Source organism: Rhinoderma darwinii, chromosome 5 (genome assembly GCF_050947455.1).
Source record: "Rhinoderma darwinii isolate aRhiDar2 chromosome 5, aRhiDar2.hap1, whole genome shotgun sequence".
Taxonomy (NCBI): Eukaryota; Metazoa; Chordata; class Amphibia; order Anura; family Rhinodermatidae; genus Rhinoderma; species Rhinoderma darwinii.
This window is the reverse complement of record NC_134691.1, coordinates 338,303,251-338,320,565: the sequence shown is the minus strand read 5'-3', so window position 1 is coordinate 338,320,565 and position 17,315 is coordinate 338,303,251. Positions and strand designations below refer to the sequence as shown.

Below are 17,315 nucleotides of genomic sequence, written 5' to 3'. Positions count from 1 at the left end.
ATCCCGGGAACCCTCTGCCCAGCACAGACGTACATCTACGAGTAGAATCGCTCAAGATAACGATTTGACAGTTTTTGCAGAAGCTCCATACGCATGAAAATACCAAATGAGTTGTTTACGTCCCCCCCATTCTGCTGCAGAGTGGTACGGTCGGGTGAAGCAGCCGGATTGCGTTGTACGTGCCAGTCCCACTCAGTTAACGCATTCGTCGCTGGTATAATTTGAGTAGAGGATCAGCGGGGGGCGCATCCATCCTGCAGGGGAGGGGGAGGCGCTGCAGATGTGTTAACTCTTTCTGTGCTAATACCAGTGGCTGGGACAGATGTGGTGGACTGTAAGTATAGAAGGTGAAGACTACAATTCACCTGCTGCAGAGAAGGAATGGTGGAGGGGATATGGCACAACTATTTGGGCACTGTATTATTTTGGGACTGTATAGGGATAATATGTGGGCACTGTATAGGGATATTATGTGGCCACTGTATGGGGATATTATGTGGGCACTGTATGAGGATATTATGTGGGCACTGTATGAGGATATTATGTGGGCACTGTATGGGGATATTATGTGGCCACTGTATGGGGATATTATGTGGCCACTGTATGGGGATATTATGTGGCCACTGTATGGGGATATTATGTGGCCACTGTATGAGGATATTATGTGGGCACTGTATGGGGATATTATGTGGCCACTGTATGGGGATATTATGTGGGCACTGTATGAGGATATTATGTGGCCACTGTATGGGGATATTATGTGGGCACTGTATGGGGATATTATGTGGCCACTGTATGGGTATATTATGTGGCCACTGTATGGGTATATTATGTGGCCACTGTATGAGGATATTAAGTGGGCACTGTATGGGGATATTATGTGGCCACTGTATGGGGATATTGTGTGGCCACTGTATGGTGATATTATGTGGCCACTGTATGAGGATATTATGTGGCCACTGTATAGGGATATTATGTGGCCACTGTATGGGGATATTATGTGGCCACTGTATGAGGATATTATGTGGCCACTGTATAGGGATATTATGTGGCCACTGTATGGGGATATTATGTGGCCACTGTATGAGGATATTATGTGGGCAATGTATGGGGATATTATGTGGCCACTGTATGAGGATATTATGTGGGCACTGTATGGGGATATTATGTGGCCACTGTATGGGGATATTATGTGGCCACTGTATAGGGATATTATGTGGCCACTGTATGGGGATATTATGTGGCCACTGTATGGGGATATTATGTGGGCACTGTATGGGGATATTATGTGGCCACTGTATGGGGATATTATGTGGCCACTGTATGGGGATATTATGTGGGCACTGTATGGGGATATTATGTTGCCACTGTATGAGGATATTATGTGGCCACTGTATGGGGATATTATGTGGGCACTGTATAGGGATATTATGTGGCCACTGTATGGGGATATTATGTGGCCACTGTATGGGGATATTATGTTGCCACTGTATGAGGATATTATGTGGCCACTGTATGGGGATATTATGTGGCCACTGTATGGGGATATTATGTGGGCACTGTATGAGGATATTATGTGGCCACTGTATGGGGATATTATGTGGCCACTGTATGGGGATATTATGTGGCCACTGCATGAGGATATTATGTGGGCACTGTATGGGGATATTATGTGGCCACTGTATGAGGCTATTATGTGGGCAATGTATGGGGATATTATGTGGCCACTGTATGAGGATATTATGTGGGCACTGTATGGGGATATTATGTGGCCACTGTATGAGGATATTATGTGGACACTGTATGGGGATATTATGTGGGCACTGTATGGGGATATTATGTGGCCACTGTATGGGGATATTATGTGGCCACTGTATGGGGATATTATGTGGCCACTGTATGGGGATATTATGTGGCCACTGTATGAGGATATTATGTGGGCACTGTATGGGGATATTATGTGGCCACTGTAATGGGATATTATGTGGCCACTGTATGAGGATATTATGTGGCCACTGTATGGGGATATTATGTGGCCACTGTATGGGGATATTATGTGGGCACTGTATGGGGATATTATGTGGCCACTGTATGGGGATATTATGTGGGCACTGTATGGGGATATTATGTGGCCACTGTATGAGGATATTATGTGGACACTGTATGGGGATATTATGTGGGCACTGTATGGGGATATTATGTGGCCACTGTATGGGGATATTATGTGGCCACTGTATGGGGATATTATGTGGCCACTGTATGGGGATATTATGTGGCCACTGTATGAGGATATTATGTGGGCACTGTATGGGGATATTATGTGGCCACTGTATGTGGATATTATGTGGCCACTGTATGAGGATATTATGTGGCCACTGTATGGGGATATTATGTGGCCACTGTATGGGGATATTATGTGGGCACTGTATGGGGATATTATGTGGCCACTGTATGGGGATATTATGTGGCCACTGTATGGGGATATTATGTGGGCACTGTATGGGGATATTATGTGGTCACTGTATGGGTATATTATGTGGCCACTGTATGAGGATATTATGTGGACACTGTATGGGGATATTATGTGGGCACTGTATGGGGATATTATGTGGCCACTGTATGGGGATATTATGTGGCCACTGTATGGGGATATTATGTGGACACTGTATGGGGATATTATGTGGCCACTGTATGGGGATATTATGTGGGCACTGTATGGGGATATTATGTGGACACTGTATGGGGATATTGTGTGGCCACTGTATGGGGATATTATGTGGGCACTGTATGGGGATATTATGTGGGCACTGTATGGGGATATTATGTGGCCACTGTATGGGGATATTATGTGGCCACTGTATGGGGATATTATGTGGCCACTGTATGGGTATATTATGTGGCCACTGTATGGGGATATTATGTGGACACTGTATGGGCATATTATACGGCCACTGTATAGGGATATTATGCGGCCACTGTGTGGGGATATTATGTGGGCACTGTATGGGGATATTATGTGGGCACTGTATGGGGATATTATGTGGCCACTGTATGAGGATATTATTTGGGAACTGTATGGGGATATTATGTGGCCACTGTATGAGGATATTATGTGGCCACTGTATGAGGATATTATGTGGGCACTGTATGGGGATATTATGTGGCCACTGTATGGGGATATTATGTGGACACTGTATGGGGATATTATGTGGGCACTGTATGGGGATATTATGTGGCCACTGTATGGGGATATTATGTGGCCACTGTATGGGGATATTATGTGGCCACTGTATGGGGATATTATGTGGCCACTGTATGAGGATATTATGTGGGCACTGTATGGGGATATTATGTGGCCACTGTAATGGGATATTATGTGGCCACTGTATGAGGATATTATGTGGCCACTGTATGGGGATATTATGTGGCCACTGTATGGGGATATTATGTGGGCACTGTATGGGGATATTATGTGGCCACTGTATGGGGATATTATGTGGGCACTGTATGGGGATATTATGTGGCCACTGTATGAGGATATTATGTGGACACTGTATGGGGATATTATGTGGGCACTGTATGGGGATATTATGTGGCCACTGTATGGGGATATTATGTGGCCACTGTATGGGGATATTATGTGGCCACTGTATGGGGATATTATGTGGCCACTGTATGAGGATATTATGTGGGCACTGTATGGGGATATTATGTGGCCACTGTATGTGGATATTATGTGGCCACTGTATGAGGATATTATGTGGCCACTGTATGGGGATATTATGTGGCCACTGTATGGGGATATTATGTGGGCACTGTATGGGGATATTATGTGGCCACTGTATGGGGATATTATGTGGCCACTGTATGGGGATATTATGTGGGCACTGTATGGGGATATTATGTGGTCACTGTATGGGTATATTATGTGGCCACTGTATGAGGATATTATGTGGACACTGTATGGGGATATTATGTGGGCACTGTATGGGGATATTATGTGGCCACTGTATGGGGATATTATGTGGCCACTGTATGGGGATATTATGTGGACACTGTATGGGGATATTATGTGGCCACTGTATGGGGATATTATGTGGGCACTGTATGGGGATATTATGTGGACACTGTATGGGGATATTGTGTGGCCACTGTATGGGGATATTATGTGGGCACTGTATGGGGATATTATGTGGGCACTGTATGGGGATATTATGTGGCCACTGTATGGGGATATTATGTGGCCACTGTATGGGGATATTATGTGGCCACTGTATGGGTATATTATGTGGCCACTGTATGGGGATATTATGTGGACACTGTATGGGCATATTATACGGCCACTGTATAGGGATATTATGCGGCCACTGTGTGGGGATATTATGTGGGCACTGTATGGGGATATTATGTGGGCACTGTATGGGGATATTATGTGGCCACTGTATGAGGATATTATTTGGGAACTGTATGGGGATATTATGTGGCCACTGTATGAGGATATTATGTGGCCACTGTATGAGGATATTATGTGGGCACTGTATGGGGATATTATGTGGCCACTGTATGGGGATATTATGTGGACACTGTATGGGGATATTATGTGGCCACTGTATGAGGATATTATGTGAACCCTGTATGGGGATATTATGTGGCCACTGTATGGGGATATTATGTGGTCACTGTATGGGGATATTATGTGGGCACTGTATGGGGATATTATGTGGACACTGTATGGGGATATTGTGTGGCCACTGTATGGGGATATTATGTGGGCACTGTATGGGGATATTATGTGGCCACTGTATGAGGATATTATGTGGGCACTGTATGGGGATATTATGTGGCCACTGTATGAGGATGTTATGTGGGCACTGTATGGGGATATTATGTGGCCACTGTATGGGGATATTATGTGGGCACTGTATGGGGATATTATGTGGACATTGTATGGGGATATTGTGTGGCCACTCTATGGGGATATTGTGTGGCCACTCTATGGGGATATTATGTGGTAACTGTATGGGGATATTATGTGGCCACTGTATGGGGATATTATGTGGCCACTGTATGGGGATATTATGTGGCCACTGTATGGGGATATTATGTGGCCACTGTATGGGGATATTATGTGGCCACTGTATGAGGATATTATTTGGGAACTGTATGGGTATATTATGTGGCCACTGTATGAGGATATTATGTGGCCAATGTATGAGGATATTATGTGGGCACTGTATGGGGATATTATGTGGCCACTGTATGGGGATATTATGTGGACACTGTATGGGGATATTATGTGGCCACTGTATGAGGATATTATGTGGACACTGTATGGGGATATTATGTGGCCACTGTATGGGGATATTATGTGGCCACTGTATGGGGATATTATGTGGGCACTGTATGGGGATATTATGTGGACACTGTATGGGGATATTGTGTGGCCACTGTATGGGGATATTATGTGGGCACTGTATGGGGATATTATGTGGCCACTGTATGAGGATATTATGTGGGCACTGTATGGGGATATTATGTGGCCACTGTATGGGGATATTATGTGGACACTGTATGGGGATATTATGTGGACACTGTATGGGGATATTATGTGGCCACTGTATGGGGATATTATGTGGGCACTGTATGGGGATATTATGTGGCCACTGTATGAGGATATTATGTGGGCACTGTATGGGGATTTTATGTGGCCACTGTATGAGGATGTTATGTGGGCACTGTATGGGGATATTATGTGGCCACTGTATGGGGATATTATGTGGCCACTGTATGGGGATATTATGTGGCCACTGTATGGGGATATTATGTGCCCACTGTATGGGGATATTATGTGGCCACTGTATGGGGATATTATGTGGCCACTGTATGGGGATATTATGTGGCCACTGTATGGGGATATTATGTGGCCACTGTATGGGGATATTATGTGGCCACTGTATGGGGATATTATGTGGCCACTGTATGATGATATTATGTGGACACTGTATGGGGATATTGTGTGGCCACTGTATGGGGATATTACTTGGGCACTGTGGAGAGATTTTATGTGGGTACTGTATGGTGGTAATATTTAGGCAATAGCCTTTTTCCCAGAGTCCTCCACTGCTCTACAGCCACATATATTTTGCTTTGATCTGTAGCACACAGCCATGGTCCTGCTCTAACGAAAGACATCTTACAACCCTCTGTCCGTCGTTTGACCCCTTGTATGCTGCAATCAAAGCGGCTTGCGGCACACAAGAGCAAAGCAAAGGCGGGTGCCCCCTTTAATCGCATCATAGGGCTATCCTGTAACGCAATCTCTACCCACACTCAGATAACTCGGTCCATTGGAGGACCCTGGGGCTGTCTCTTAGGTGTGCCCTAGCAAAAGCTAATGTTCTCACATATATATGTATATATGCAGGTACCTTATCAATAAAACCCCCATAATGGGAATAAAAAATGCAACTAATAATATGTGTGGCAAAAAGAAAACATTGAATTAAAAAACACGCAAACAAAATAGTTTTATATATAATACATTTTATTACGGGAACTGTACAAATAATACGGAAATATTGGATATCACCATAAACAGTGGCGATACTACCACCGTAGCAGCCATAAGGGGTAGGTGGGGGGGGGGCTGTATGGCACTGTATACAGGGGGGCTGTGTGTGACACCCAAGGGAGGGGGTCCCAGTCAAAAGTTTGCTATGGGGCCCAGTCTTTCTTAGTTACCCCCCCCCCCCCCGACCATAACTGTAACAACCTGTTCTATAAATCTACTATATTATTTAGGCTACATTTCCATGACTGTGACAAATTTACACACGTAAAAAAACGTGCGTAAATCTGGTCCGTGTGTGCTGCGTTATTGCATCTGTGCTTTACGAGGGGCATGTGTTTTGCACGCACTCGCAAAGCCCATTTTATTTCTTTAATGGAACTGATGCGCCAACCACGCACAACATCCGCGAGCCGTGCGTGGTTTTCACGCAACTATTGACTTCAATGGGCGCGCAGGTGCGTGAAAACGCACCAATATAGGACATGCAGTGAGTCTCCCTGCGTAAAAACTCTTCCATGTATGAACGGCCCCATTGAAATCGCACGGACGAGATTCACGTTCGTGTGAATGCGCCCCTTAGGGTGATTGGTGAATGGCATAAAAAAAAGAAAAATTAAAATGCTAACTTTTTTTTTTGCATTTTAGTCCAAATATAAATTAATATAAATTATTCTTTAACGTATATGTCCCCAAAAATGTTACTGAGAGACCAATTACTCCCGCGAAATACAAGTGTGGACTAAAATCAAAAAACTTGTGACCGCCAGAATGCTGAGAGGTTAAAACCCAAAAATGAATTGGTCCCTAAAGGGACTGTGTCACCACAAGTATTTCTAGCATATCCGCAGGCTATAACATAAATGTCTTAAAAATGTAGGTCCCTACCCCGGGACCATCACCATCTCCCGCACCTCTTCTTCACTTCTATGGAAGTTACGGAAACAGCTAAACTTTGCGAGCTCACCAGGCGGAACAGGGGTCAAGAGATGGGTGCGGGTCCCAGAGGAGAGACACACAATTCTAAGACATTTATGGCAAATCCAGGGGTCAGTCCATAAATGTGGTGACACAAGCCTGGCCGGATCTTCAAGGGGTTAAAGCTGAATAATAAACCAACCGAGGTGTCCTGGGGAGGGACTGGTAGACATGAATGTAATGTATATGGCAATATTAAAGGGACTCAAGGCCCTTTTACACGGGCCATTATCAGTTAAAAGAGCGTTCACCGAACGCACGTTCCCGATAATTGAACCGCGTAAACAGGGCAGCGATCAGCCAATGAGAGAATAAATGCTGTTTCATCGGCTAATTGCATAGTTTTTAAAGGGCCGCAACTATTAGGCTGGGTTCACACGCCCTATTTACGGACGTAATTCAAGCATTTTAACCTCTAATTACGTCCGAAAATACGGCTCCAAAGCGTCGCCAAACATCTGCCCATTCATTTGAATGGGTCTTACGATGTTCTGTGCCGACGGTCATTTTTTTTACGCGCCGCTGTCAAAAGACGGCGCGTAAAAAAGACGCCCGCGTCAAAGAAGTGCCTGTCACTTCTTGGGATGTAATTGGAGCCGTTTTCCATGGACTCCATAGAAAAACAGCTCCAATTACGTCTGTAATGGACACTGCGAAAAACGCCTGCACATGCCATTACGGATGAGATTACGGTGCTGTTTTCTCCTGAAAACAGCTCCGTAATTTCAGCCGTAACGGACGTGCATGTGTGAACCCAGCCTTATAGTTGTCTGCAGCACATCTTGGTGTGTAATCAGGGACGACGCGGGGCCCACATGATAATAACGTATGAGGACGAGGGATCGGAGTAACGATCGCTCGTCCCCATCCATAGCTCCTTGTGAAACCAGCGCCGATCAACGAGCTGTCTCCTTGATCGGCGCTCATTTACACAGCCCATTTCGGCCTGTGTAATATCACCCTAAGGAGACGCTGTCTGTAGGACAGGTGAATACGATCTATTGTTCCCTGTTGTCAGCCATATCAGGCTGGAGAGAGAGGACGGTAGGACAGGTGAATACAATCTATTGTTCTCTGCGATCAGCCATTTCAGGCCAGGAAGAGGGTGACTGTAGGACAGGCGAATACGATCGATTGTTCCCTGTTATCAGCCATTTTAGACTGGAGAGAGATGACAGATTGGAAGTGTAGAAACCTCCCCTCCCCCATGATCACTACTTTATGTCTCCAGGGCTGAAAAACTCCAGAGGTATTTACATCCACATATGTGACGGATATCAGCTGCTCCTCTTATAACGCTGCTGCACTATTATAAGCTGACCACTTTAGGGTTAGTGTCTCTTTAAATCCCCAACACATGAAATAACCTAAGTTTTGTTCTGGTCTCAGAGTTTTCTTCTGCTTATCAACACATTGACCAATCACAGCTGACTTTGCACTTTCTGGCAATGTAGTCTGAGAGAGGCGTTGCTATTGGGGGCTCACATCAGTCGTCTATTGGAGTGTTGGCAGATGAACTCTTGTTCTATTCCGCCGCACAGCTACATATACCCTGGGGGAGAAAGTCAAGGGCTTGTGGCTTTGCCATTACTGCTACAGAGGGTCTGCACAGTGTCAGGAGGCTGCAGCAAAACCCACAGTTCCTTTGTGTCCTGCAGCTCTTCCAAAAAATGGCTTCTGCTGAACTGAAAGAGGAGCTGAACTGTTCCATCTGCCTGAGCATTTACACCGATCCTGCCATGCTGAACTGCGGCCACAACTTCTGCCAGGTCTGCATCAGCCGTGTCCTGGATACCCAGGAAGAAGCGGGCACTTACAGCTGTCCTGAATGCAGAGCGGAGTATTTAAGCCGTCCTGCAGTGCCGAGGAACATGAAACTATGCAATATAGTGGAATGCTTCCTGTCCACCAGGCCGGTGCAGGAGCAAGCGGGGATCTTTTGTACTTATTGTGTGCATTGTCCTGTGCCGGCAGTCAAGACGTGTCTACAATGCGAGACTTCCCTGTGTGAGGTCCACCTACAGGCGCACAGCAAGCTGGTGGAGCACACCTTGACCGAGCCAACGACGTCTTTGGAAAATAGAAAATGCTCCGTCCATAAGAAATTGCTGGAATACTACTGCTCGCAGGACGCCGCATGCATCTGCGTGTCCTGCTGCGCCTTTGGAGAGCATCGGGGACATCAGGTGACTCTACTCTATGAGGCCTCCAAGAAAAAGAAGGAGAAACTGAGACTCGTGATGGAGAAATTGACCTCAAAAAGAGAAGAGACCCAAAAGAAGGTGCAAAGTTTACAAGAACACCGGCAAAAAGTGGAAGAGAAGGCGGCCACCATAATCGAAAGGGTCGCCCTCTTGTTCAAGGAAATTCGAGAAGAGCTGGAAGTTTTGGAGAGGAAGGTCTTGACGGAGATCACAAGTCAAGAGGTGCAGGTTTCACTTCACGTGTCCGATCTCATCCAACAACTGGAGATGGAGAAAGATGAGTTGACCGAGAAGATGAGGTGCATCGAGGAGCTGTGCAACATCACCGACCCGTTGACCGTCTTGCAAGGACGGGAGTCGGATGCCACCAAATGTTACGTGGTTGAGGATGGAGAACATGAGGACAGGAAGAGAGACGACAAAAAAGTCCAGGCTGTATGTGATCTGGATGAAGGACTGATCTCGGTAATACTACACACGACTTTAGCGGACATCGTGACCGGTCTGAAAGCCAAACGAGGTTTCAACATGAAGTTGGCCTCGGATATACTACTGGACGTCAACACGGCCGGGGACTACGTAGCAGTGTCCCGGGACTTGAAAACGGCCTCTTGGTCGGAGAATAAGCAGTGTCGACCCAAGACCCCAGAACGGTTTGTGAATTATCACATTTTAAGCACCAGAATATTCACGTCCGGTCAAAATTACTGGGAGGTGGAGACAAGTGAATCCGGCTACTGGATGGTGGGATTGGCCTACCCAAGTATAGAGCGAAAAGGAGACCGGGCCGTGACTGGCTACAATAAAAAATCCTGGTGTCTGCGAATGTCGGATAAAACGCACTCGGCCATACACGACTCAAAGATAAACCCCTTGTACCCCGACACGCCGGTGGAAAGACTGGGCATATACTTGGACTACGAGGCGGGACGATTGTCCTTCTATCAGGTCTGTGAGTCCATCAGGCACCTACACACTTTCATCGCTCACTTCACAGAACCTCTTCACGCTGCGTTCTGCGTCTATAATAATTCCTGGGTCCGCATCAGAAGCTAAGACCACGACTCGTTCACTCCTCCACAACTATTCACCTTGGGGTTTTATTGTGGTGATGAGTATCTAATAGATGGGGGGTGGGGGTCATATATTACATGTATCTAGTAGATGACACAAATATCGGGGGGCATGTATCTGAGCTGTAGTAGTGGGAGATACCACATGTTTTTTTACTCCGTATTTGCTGCTATATTTCTGTTATAGATCGTTATTTCAGACTCTTTGATAGATTCTTTTGCCCATAGCAACCAGTCAGAACTCTGCTTCCATTTCTTCAACATGTGAGGTAAAATGAAAGCTGCACTGTGATTGGTTCCTAAGGGCAACAAGGCCGGTTTTCCTTATTTAGGAAAACTGTCTAATGTGATACTGGTGTTGTTGCCCATAGCAACCAATCAGACCTCCACTTTCATTTCTTCAACTTGTTTTGGAAAATGAAAGCTGCCGTGATTGGTTGCAATGGACAACAAGGTTGATTTTCATGTTACAGTTATTATAAATAAGGAAAACTAGCCTTGTTGCCCATAGCAACCACTCACAATACAGCTTTCGTTTTGCATGATAAGTTGAAGAAATGAAAGTTGCGTTCTGACAGGTTGCTATGGGCAACAAGGCCAGTTTTCCTTATTTATGGAGACTGTCTAACATGAAAACTGGCCTTGTTGCCCTTAGCAGCCAATCAGAACTCCACTTTAATTTCTTCAAATTTGCATGTAAAATGAAAGCTGTATTGTGAGTGGTTGCTCAATTTTTATTCATTTGCAATTTTTGCGTTGGAATCGTAATGTTTCTGACGAAAAAGTCACAACACATCTGCTGTTTGTTGCAGGTTTTACATCCCCCATTGAGTTCAATGGGCAAAATGCGCAACAGAAGAGCAGCGATTCCACCGCATAACTTGACATGTTGCGGCTTAAAAAAAACGCACCGCAGGTCAATTTATGAACTTTTTTGGGCTGATTTTTTTTCTGCAGCGTGTAGATGAGAATTGTTCAAATCTCAACCACTCTGTTGCTACTGTATTAGGCTATGTTCACACACAAACTCAAAAACGTTTCAAGAGAAAACAGCTCCTGATTTTCAGACAGTTTTTGTGCCACTCGCGATTTTCGCTGCGTTTTTTTACGGCCGGTTTTGGAGCTTTTTTCAACAGGGTCAATGAAAAATGGCTCCAAAAACGTCCCAAGAAAAACGCTCCGTCTGCTTCCAATTTTTTGGCCGTTTTTGGAGCGTTTACGGCCCGAAAAACGGCCGTGTCTACATACCCTTAGGGTATGTGCACATGGAGTCTTTTCAGGCGTATTTCGGGGAGTTTACGCCTTGAAAAACGCCTGAAAAAACGGAAGCAGAACGCCTCCAAACATCTGCCCATTGATTTCAATGGGAAATACGGCGTTCTGTTCTGTCAGGGCGTTTTTTACTCATTTTCGGAAAACAGCCGTTTTTCATTGACTCTATACAAAAACAGCTCCAAAAATGGCCGTAAAAAGTGCCGCGAAAAACGCGAGTTGCTAAAAAAACGCCTGAAAATCAGGAGCTGTTTTCCCTTGAAAACAGCTTTCGCATTTTCAGACGTTTTTTAGTAAGTGTGTGAACATAGCCTTACGCTGCAGATTTTCCGCAAAGAAATCCATTGCAGTATTTACGCCGAGTGTGTTCATAGAAAAAACGTCCTCTTCTGGCGAAACCCTGTTCTCTGTTGTATCTGTTTGTTCAAAAAGTTGGGTGACAACCAATATGGCCTCCCATGGGGGGGGGGGGGGTCTCCTCAGCTTTTCCAGACTCCCCTCTGATCCCCGTGTCTCAAGACAGAAGACGAAGGAGTTACATTATGTCTTATACTCCAGTTACATCCAAAGCTGCATTCACAATTCTGCTGGTTTTCTGGAAGCTTTTAGTCTAGCTAAACACACCAGCAACACAAATCTCTTTTCTGTCCTGATAGTTTGTTACTATGTATCAGTGCAGGTAAAATGGAGTTCAGGCTGTTTAGCACACAGAAGATTGTCTAGACTGGATACAATTGTAACAAACCCTCAGCTGTGGGAAATATTCGTTCTGTACAGGTTTTAAGCCTCTGGGTGTAAGAATGTTCCTATTTACTTAAAGCAAACAGAGATCTTAAAAATAATAAGGAATTGAAACTTAAAGGGGGGATTTAATGCTCTTTCTACTGCAGTTTTCTGGCGTAGAAAAGTCGTAAATGCTTAAAAATCTCAATTTGCGCAAAAAAATGGGACGCGTGCGAGGCTCAAGGCATTTTACTAAAAAGTGGGTGGGGCATAGCAGAAAGGGGGCATGGTCTATATTGTATAAGGCTGATGTTGGGCGGATCTATGGCGGGTGATCGCGTCCGTGCTCTTTGTTTATGATCTCGCTGTTGCAGTGAATATTTGACATTACTGATCATTTCTGTAAATCTGCGACCTATAAATATTGTATTTCTCGTCCCTTCCCAGAAACGTAACAATTAAAAAATGAAGATCGTTTACTGTATATGGACCTGAATCCCACCGGCACCAACACCCTGAACGTGGGCGCCGAGGCGTAACTACCGGGGGTGCAGACCCTGCTGTCCGAGGGGGCCCCTCTGTCACATAAGGAGAGATCCCTACTGATAAAAGGGCAGGGAATACCCCAGTTCCCAGCAGGACGCAGAAAAGCCACATTGTTATGTTCACATGGTCAGATGACACGCGGTCAAAAAACAAGTGACACGCGTTTTACCACAAATTGTCACGGTTTTGCAAGACTTATTTGCTGCACGTTTTTTGCAGGTGAAAAACGTCAAAAACGCGTTTCACCTGTGAAAACCGAGGAAAATTGCGATAAAACACCTGCGTTTTTTGGTTACCTGTTTATCTACTGCAACGTGTGGGAACCCAGTCTAAGGGGAACCCACTCATAGGCCGAGTTCACACGTAGCGTAATTATTGCAGATATTCCGCGACTAATTTCCGATTTCCGCGAGGGTTTTCCCTCTTGAATTCAATGAGAAGGTAAAAGCAAATAGCATATGTTGCGAGTTTTGCGGCGGAAAAGCTGCGATTACGCCGCAAAACTCACAACTCAGAAAAAAAAAGAATCTTATACTTACCCAGAATTCTGTGTTTCTTCATTCAGGCCGGCCTCCCGGGATGACATTTTATCCCATGTGATCGTTGCAGCCAATCACGGGCTGCAGCGGTCACATGGGATGAAATGTCATCCCAGGAGACCGGGATGCAGGACGGCAGAGCGACGCGTCGACATGGCTACGCGTAAGTATGAAACTTTTTTTTTTTACGTGCAGATTTTCGAGGCGGATATTCCGGCCGAAAAACTGCACCACAATTTGGTGTGGTATTTCGTCCAGAATTCCCTGCGGCGACCAGGACGGATACGCAGTATAGCAGATTTGTTGCGAATTTTAACATTTTTTCAGCCACAATTCCGCTACGTGTGCAGGGGGCCTAATGTGCTGTTATTGTTGCCGATTTCTCAGCGATTTTTTTTTTTTTTGTTTTATAATTAAAGGGGTTATCCCATTACAACGACCATAGGATAAGTCATAAGTGTTTGATCGCTGGGGGTCCAACCACTGATCAAGAGAACGGGGGTCCTGAGTCCCCTTGTGAATGGAGCGGCAGGTCACGCGTTCGTGCTACCGCTGCATTCATTCTCTATGGGACTGCCTGAGAGCCGAGTGCAGCGATCTCCTGATTGGTGGGCTTCCCAGCGGTGCGATCTCTGGCGATCAAACACTTATAACCTATCCTGTGTCTTGTCTGCATCCTGATAGGAACTGGGGTATAACCTGCCCTTGTATCAGTGTGTATAGGTTTGGCGGTAATATAAAATGGAGTGGACTCTTGGGATTTGGGGCGGTTCAAGCTCGATCCCTCCCCCCAACATCTGCCGTCAGGGATAGCCAACAGGCCCCCATACATATTAGACAACCCCTGTATAAGTAGATCTGAACACATCCTTTACCCAGGCATCTGAACACATTGACCTCCCAGCACCACGACGTGCTTGGCCTGATGCAGATTGACCTTGAGTGTCCGGGTTCTGTTTTATGGTGATAATTACACGGGACGCAGCAGGTCTTTATGTTTCGGTGCTTCATGTTACTTTTCACACTATAGTGAGGGGGGGAAGACACGAAACTTCTCCAGATGTCTTCTCGCCCTGAACACTCGTCCACCACAAGAAGCAGCTGTTACTCCAGGCGACGTTCCAGATGTTCTGCGGATAATGGGAGTCGCTGCAAAATGCAATTGTATGTAGAGAATTTTACATTTCAGTACAGAATATAACGCAACGTTTGGCCGCACTAAAAAAAAAAGGCATAAAAAAGCCGTATAAAATGCAGTTAAAAACACGATGAAAAACGGACAAAAACGCAGCACAAAACAGTGTGTGAATCAGGTCTAACATAGAAGTGCAAAGTATTATGGGAGCCATCAGAGCAGCGCATGTTCCAGTCCCATTGGGGGAGTAACAAAAAAAGTTCTAGAATAAAAAAATTCCCATATAAACAAAAACATTTTTTCCCTTTCAAAGGCCTTTATCATTGAGAATAAATAAAAAAAAACCATAATAATAATAGGTATTGCCGCATCCGTAACAACCCGTGCGAGAAAATGGACATATTAATTGTCCCGCACGGTGAACACTGTAAACAAAAACTGTAAGAAAATTATAGAAAATTGCTGTTTTTTGCCCCCCCCCCCCAAAAAAAATCAATAAAAGTTATACATTATATGTACGTCAAAATGGTGACGTAAAGAAAACACGTCTCGCAAAAAACAAGCCTGGTACGTCTACGCCGATGAAAAATGTTTTAGGCTTTTGAAATGCAAATATGAAAAAACAAAAAAAAATTGACGCGGCCCGAAGGCCAAAACAGTCTGCGGTTAAAGGGCCGTCACACCTTAAATGAGCAATTTATAAAATTGCATAAAAAAATAAAAACACGCAAATTGACTGCGACGTGCGAACGCAACCGAAGAGAAGCGGCTAATATCAGTCACACCTATGAAGGTAAATGTAGCTGGAAGTTCTCAGCACTGGAGAGGTGGGACCTAAATGGGGGGACATTGTAGAACACGGCAGTTATCCTCTCCCAGCCTGAAATGGCTGATAACAGAGAGCAATAGATGGCATTCAACTCCACGTTAGGAATTCTTACCCCCTAATCCCTGCATGATGCTTTTCCGGAGTATTGGAATTTTTCCGTATATCACATGGGAGTACAGCGCAGACCATCGCAGCCTGTCACTTATAATATCAGACGTGGCGGTGATTGGCAACAACCGACATCTACGCCAATAGAAACGGTCAGCAAGGCACAATAGAAGAGACCACGGGGGACATGAATAGAATGCGAGTGTAACTTAACCCTTGCTGCACCGCCTCCTGCTTATTCTCTCACTGCGGAGAACTGGTGAAAAAAAAAAAACCTGCTCCATCAGACCCGTCACCGCAAACTACTTACTGACATTTCCTTCACTGACAAAAGGTCCAGAGAAAAAGTAATTGCCCCCTGTTACCAACAACCACCGAAATGTAGGAGAACATTGTAATGAGAGTCACCATTCAATTCTATAGATGCCTGGCAGAGTACTATTAATGGAAACAGTCAGTAGGTGTGTTTTCAGACATCCATGTATTACACCTGTCCTGGCAGCTAGTTTCTCTCTGATCAGCTTGTTGGGGGCTTAGCCTCCGCACAGGGGTCAACCAATAAGGTTACATTATGTTTTATGCTCCAATCACATCCAGAGCTGCCAGTTGGAACCCAAGGGCACTGTGCTGACAAAAGCAATTCTAGGAGCGGAGTTCCTATGATGTGATTCACTCTGCTGCGCTGCATCCTGGGAGTTAGTTTTATTCTACATCTATACAGCAACTGGTTTAATCACCACACCTCCCACAATGCAGAGCTGCAGCCAACTGGTGTTCTACTCCAGTCACATCCAGAGCTGCATTAGTTATTTCTCAAGCTGCTGTACTTTGCATCTAAATGCTGCCCTCTGCTGGACTAGTGTCTGTATTAACAATCTGCTGCTGTACATTGTGGGAGATGTAGTGGTAGCGCAGCAAACAAAATCACATTATAGAAAATCCACTCCTAGAGTTGCATGTCAGCACAGTGCTCTTGGGTTTCAAGTGGCAGCTCTGGAGGTGATTGGAGCATAAAACATCATGTAACCTTATTGGTTGACCCCTGTGCGGAGGCTGGTTCCTCCTCCAATAAGCTGATCAGGGGGAGACTAGCTGCAAGGACAGGTATAATACAGGGATGTCTATAAACAAACCTACTGACTGTTTCCAGTAATATTACACTGCCAGGCATAAATAGAATCGAATGGTCACTATCATTACAATGTTCTGCTACATTTCGGTGGTTCTTGGTAACGGGGGTGCAGTGATTTTTTCTCTAGACATTTTGTCAGTGAAGGAAATGTCAGTAAGTAGTTTTCCTGATGGAATAGTTTTTTTCAGAACTGTGGGTGCAGCTCTGG

The 17,315-nt window shown here is 45.1% G+C and overlaps 1 protein-coding gene across 1 annotated transcript; it reads left to right on the top strand.

Moving 5' to 3' along the window:
* Positions 1 to 8,924: 8,924 nt before the first annotated feature.
* LOC142652209 (E3 ubiquitin/ISG15 ligase TRIM25-like) lies at positions 8,925 to 16,289 on the top strand. Its single transcript, XM_075827788.1, has one exon. The coding sequence runs from the start codon at positions 9,217 to 9,219 to the stop codon at positions 10,804 to 10,806; it is 1,590 nt and encodes a 529-aa protein (XP_075683903.1). The 5' UTR covers positions 8,925 to 9,216; the 3' UTR covers positions 10,807 to 16,289.
* The last annotated feature ends 1,026 nt before the right edge of the window (positions 16,290 to 17,315 follow it).

What these genes read in the sequence shown, in the direction of transcription:
- LOC142652209 (XM_075827788.1), top strand. Translation starts at nt 9,217, where the DNA reads ATGGCTTCTGCTGAACTGAAAGAGGAGCTGAACTGTTCCATCTGCCTG.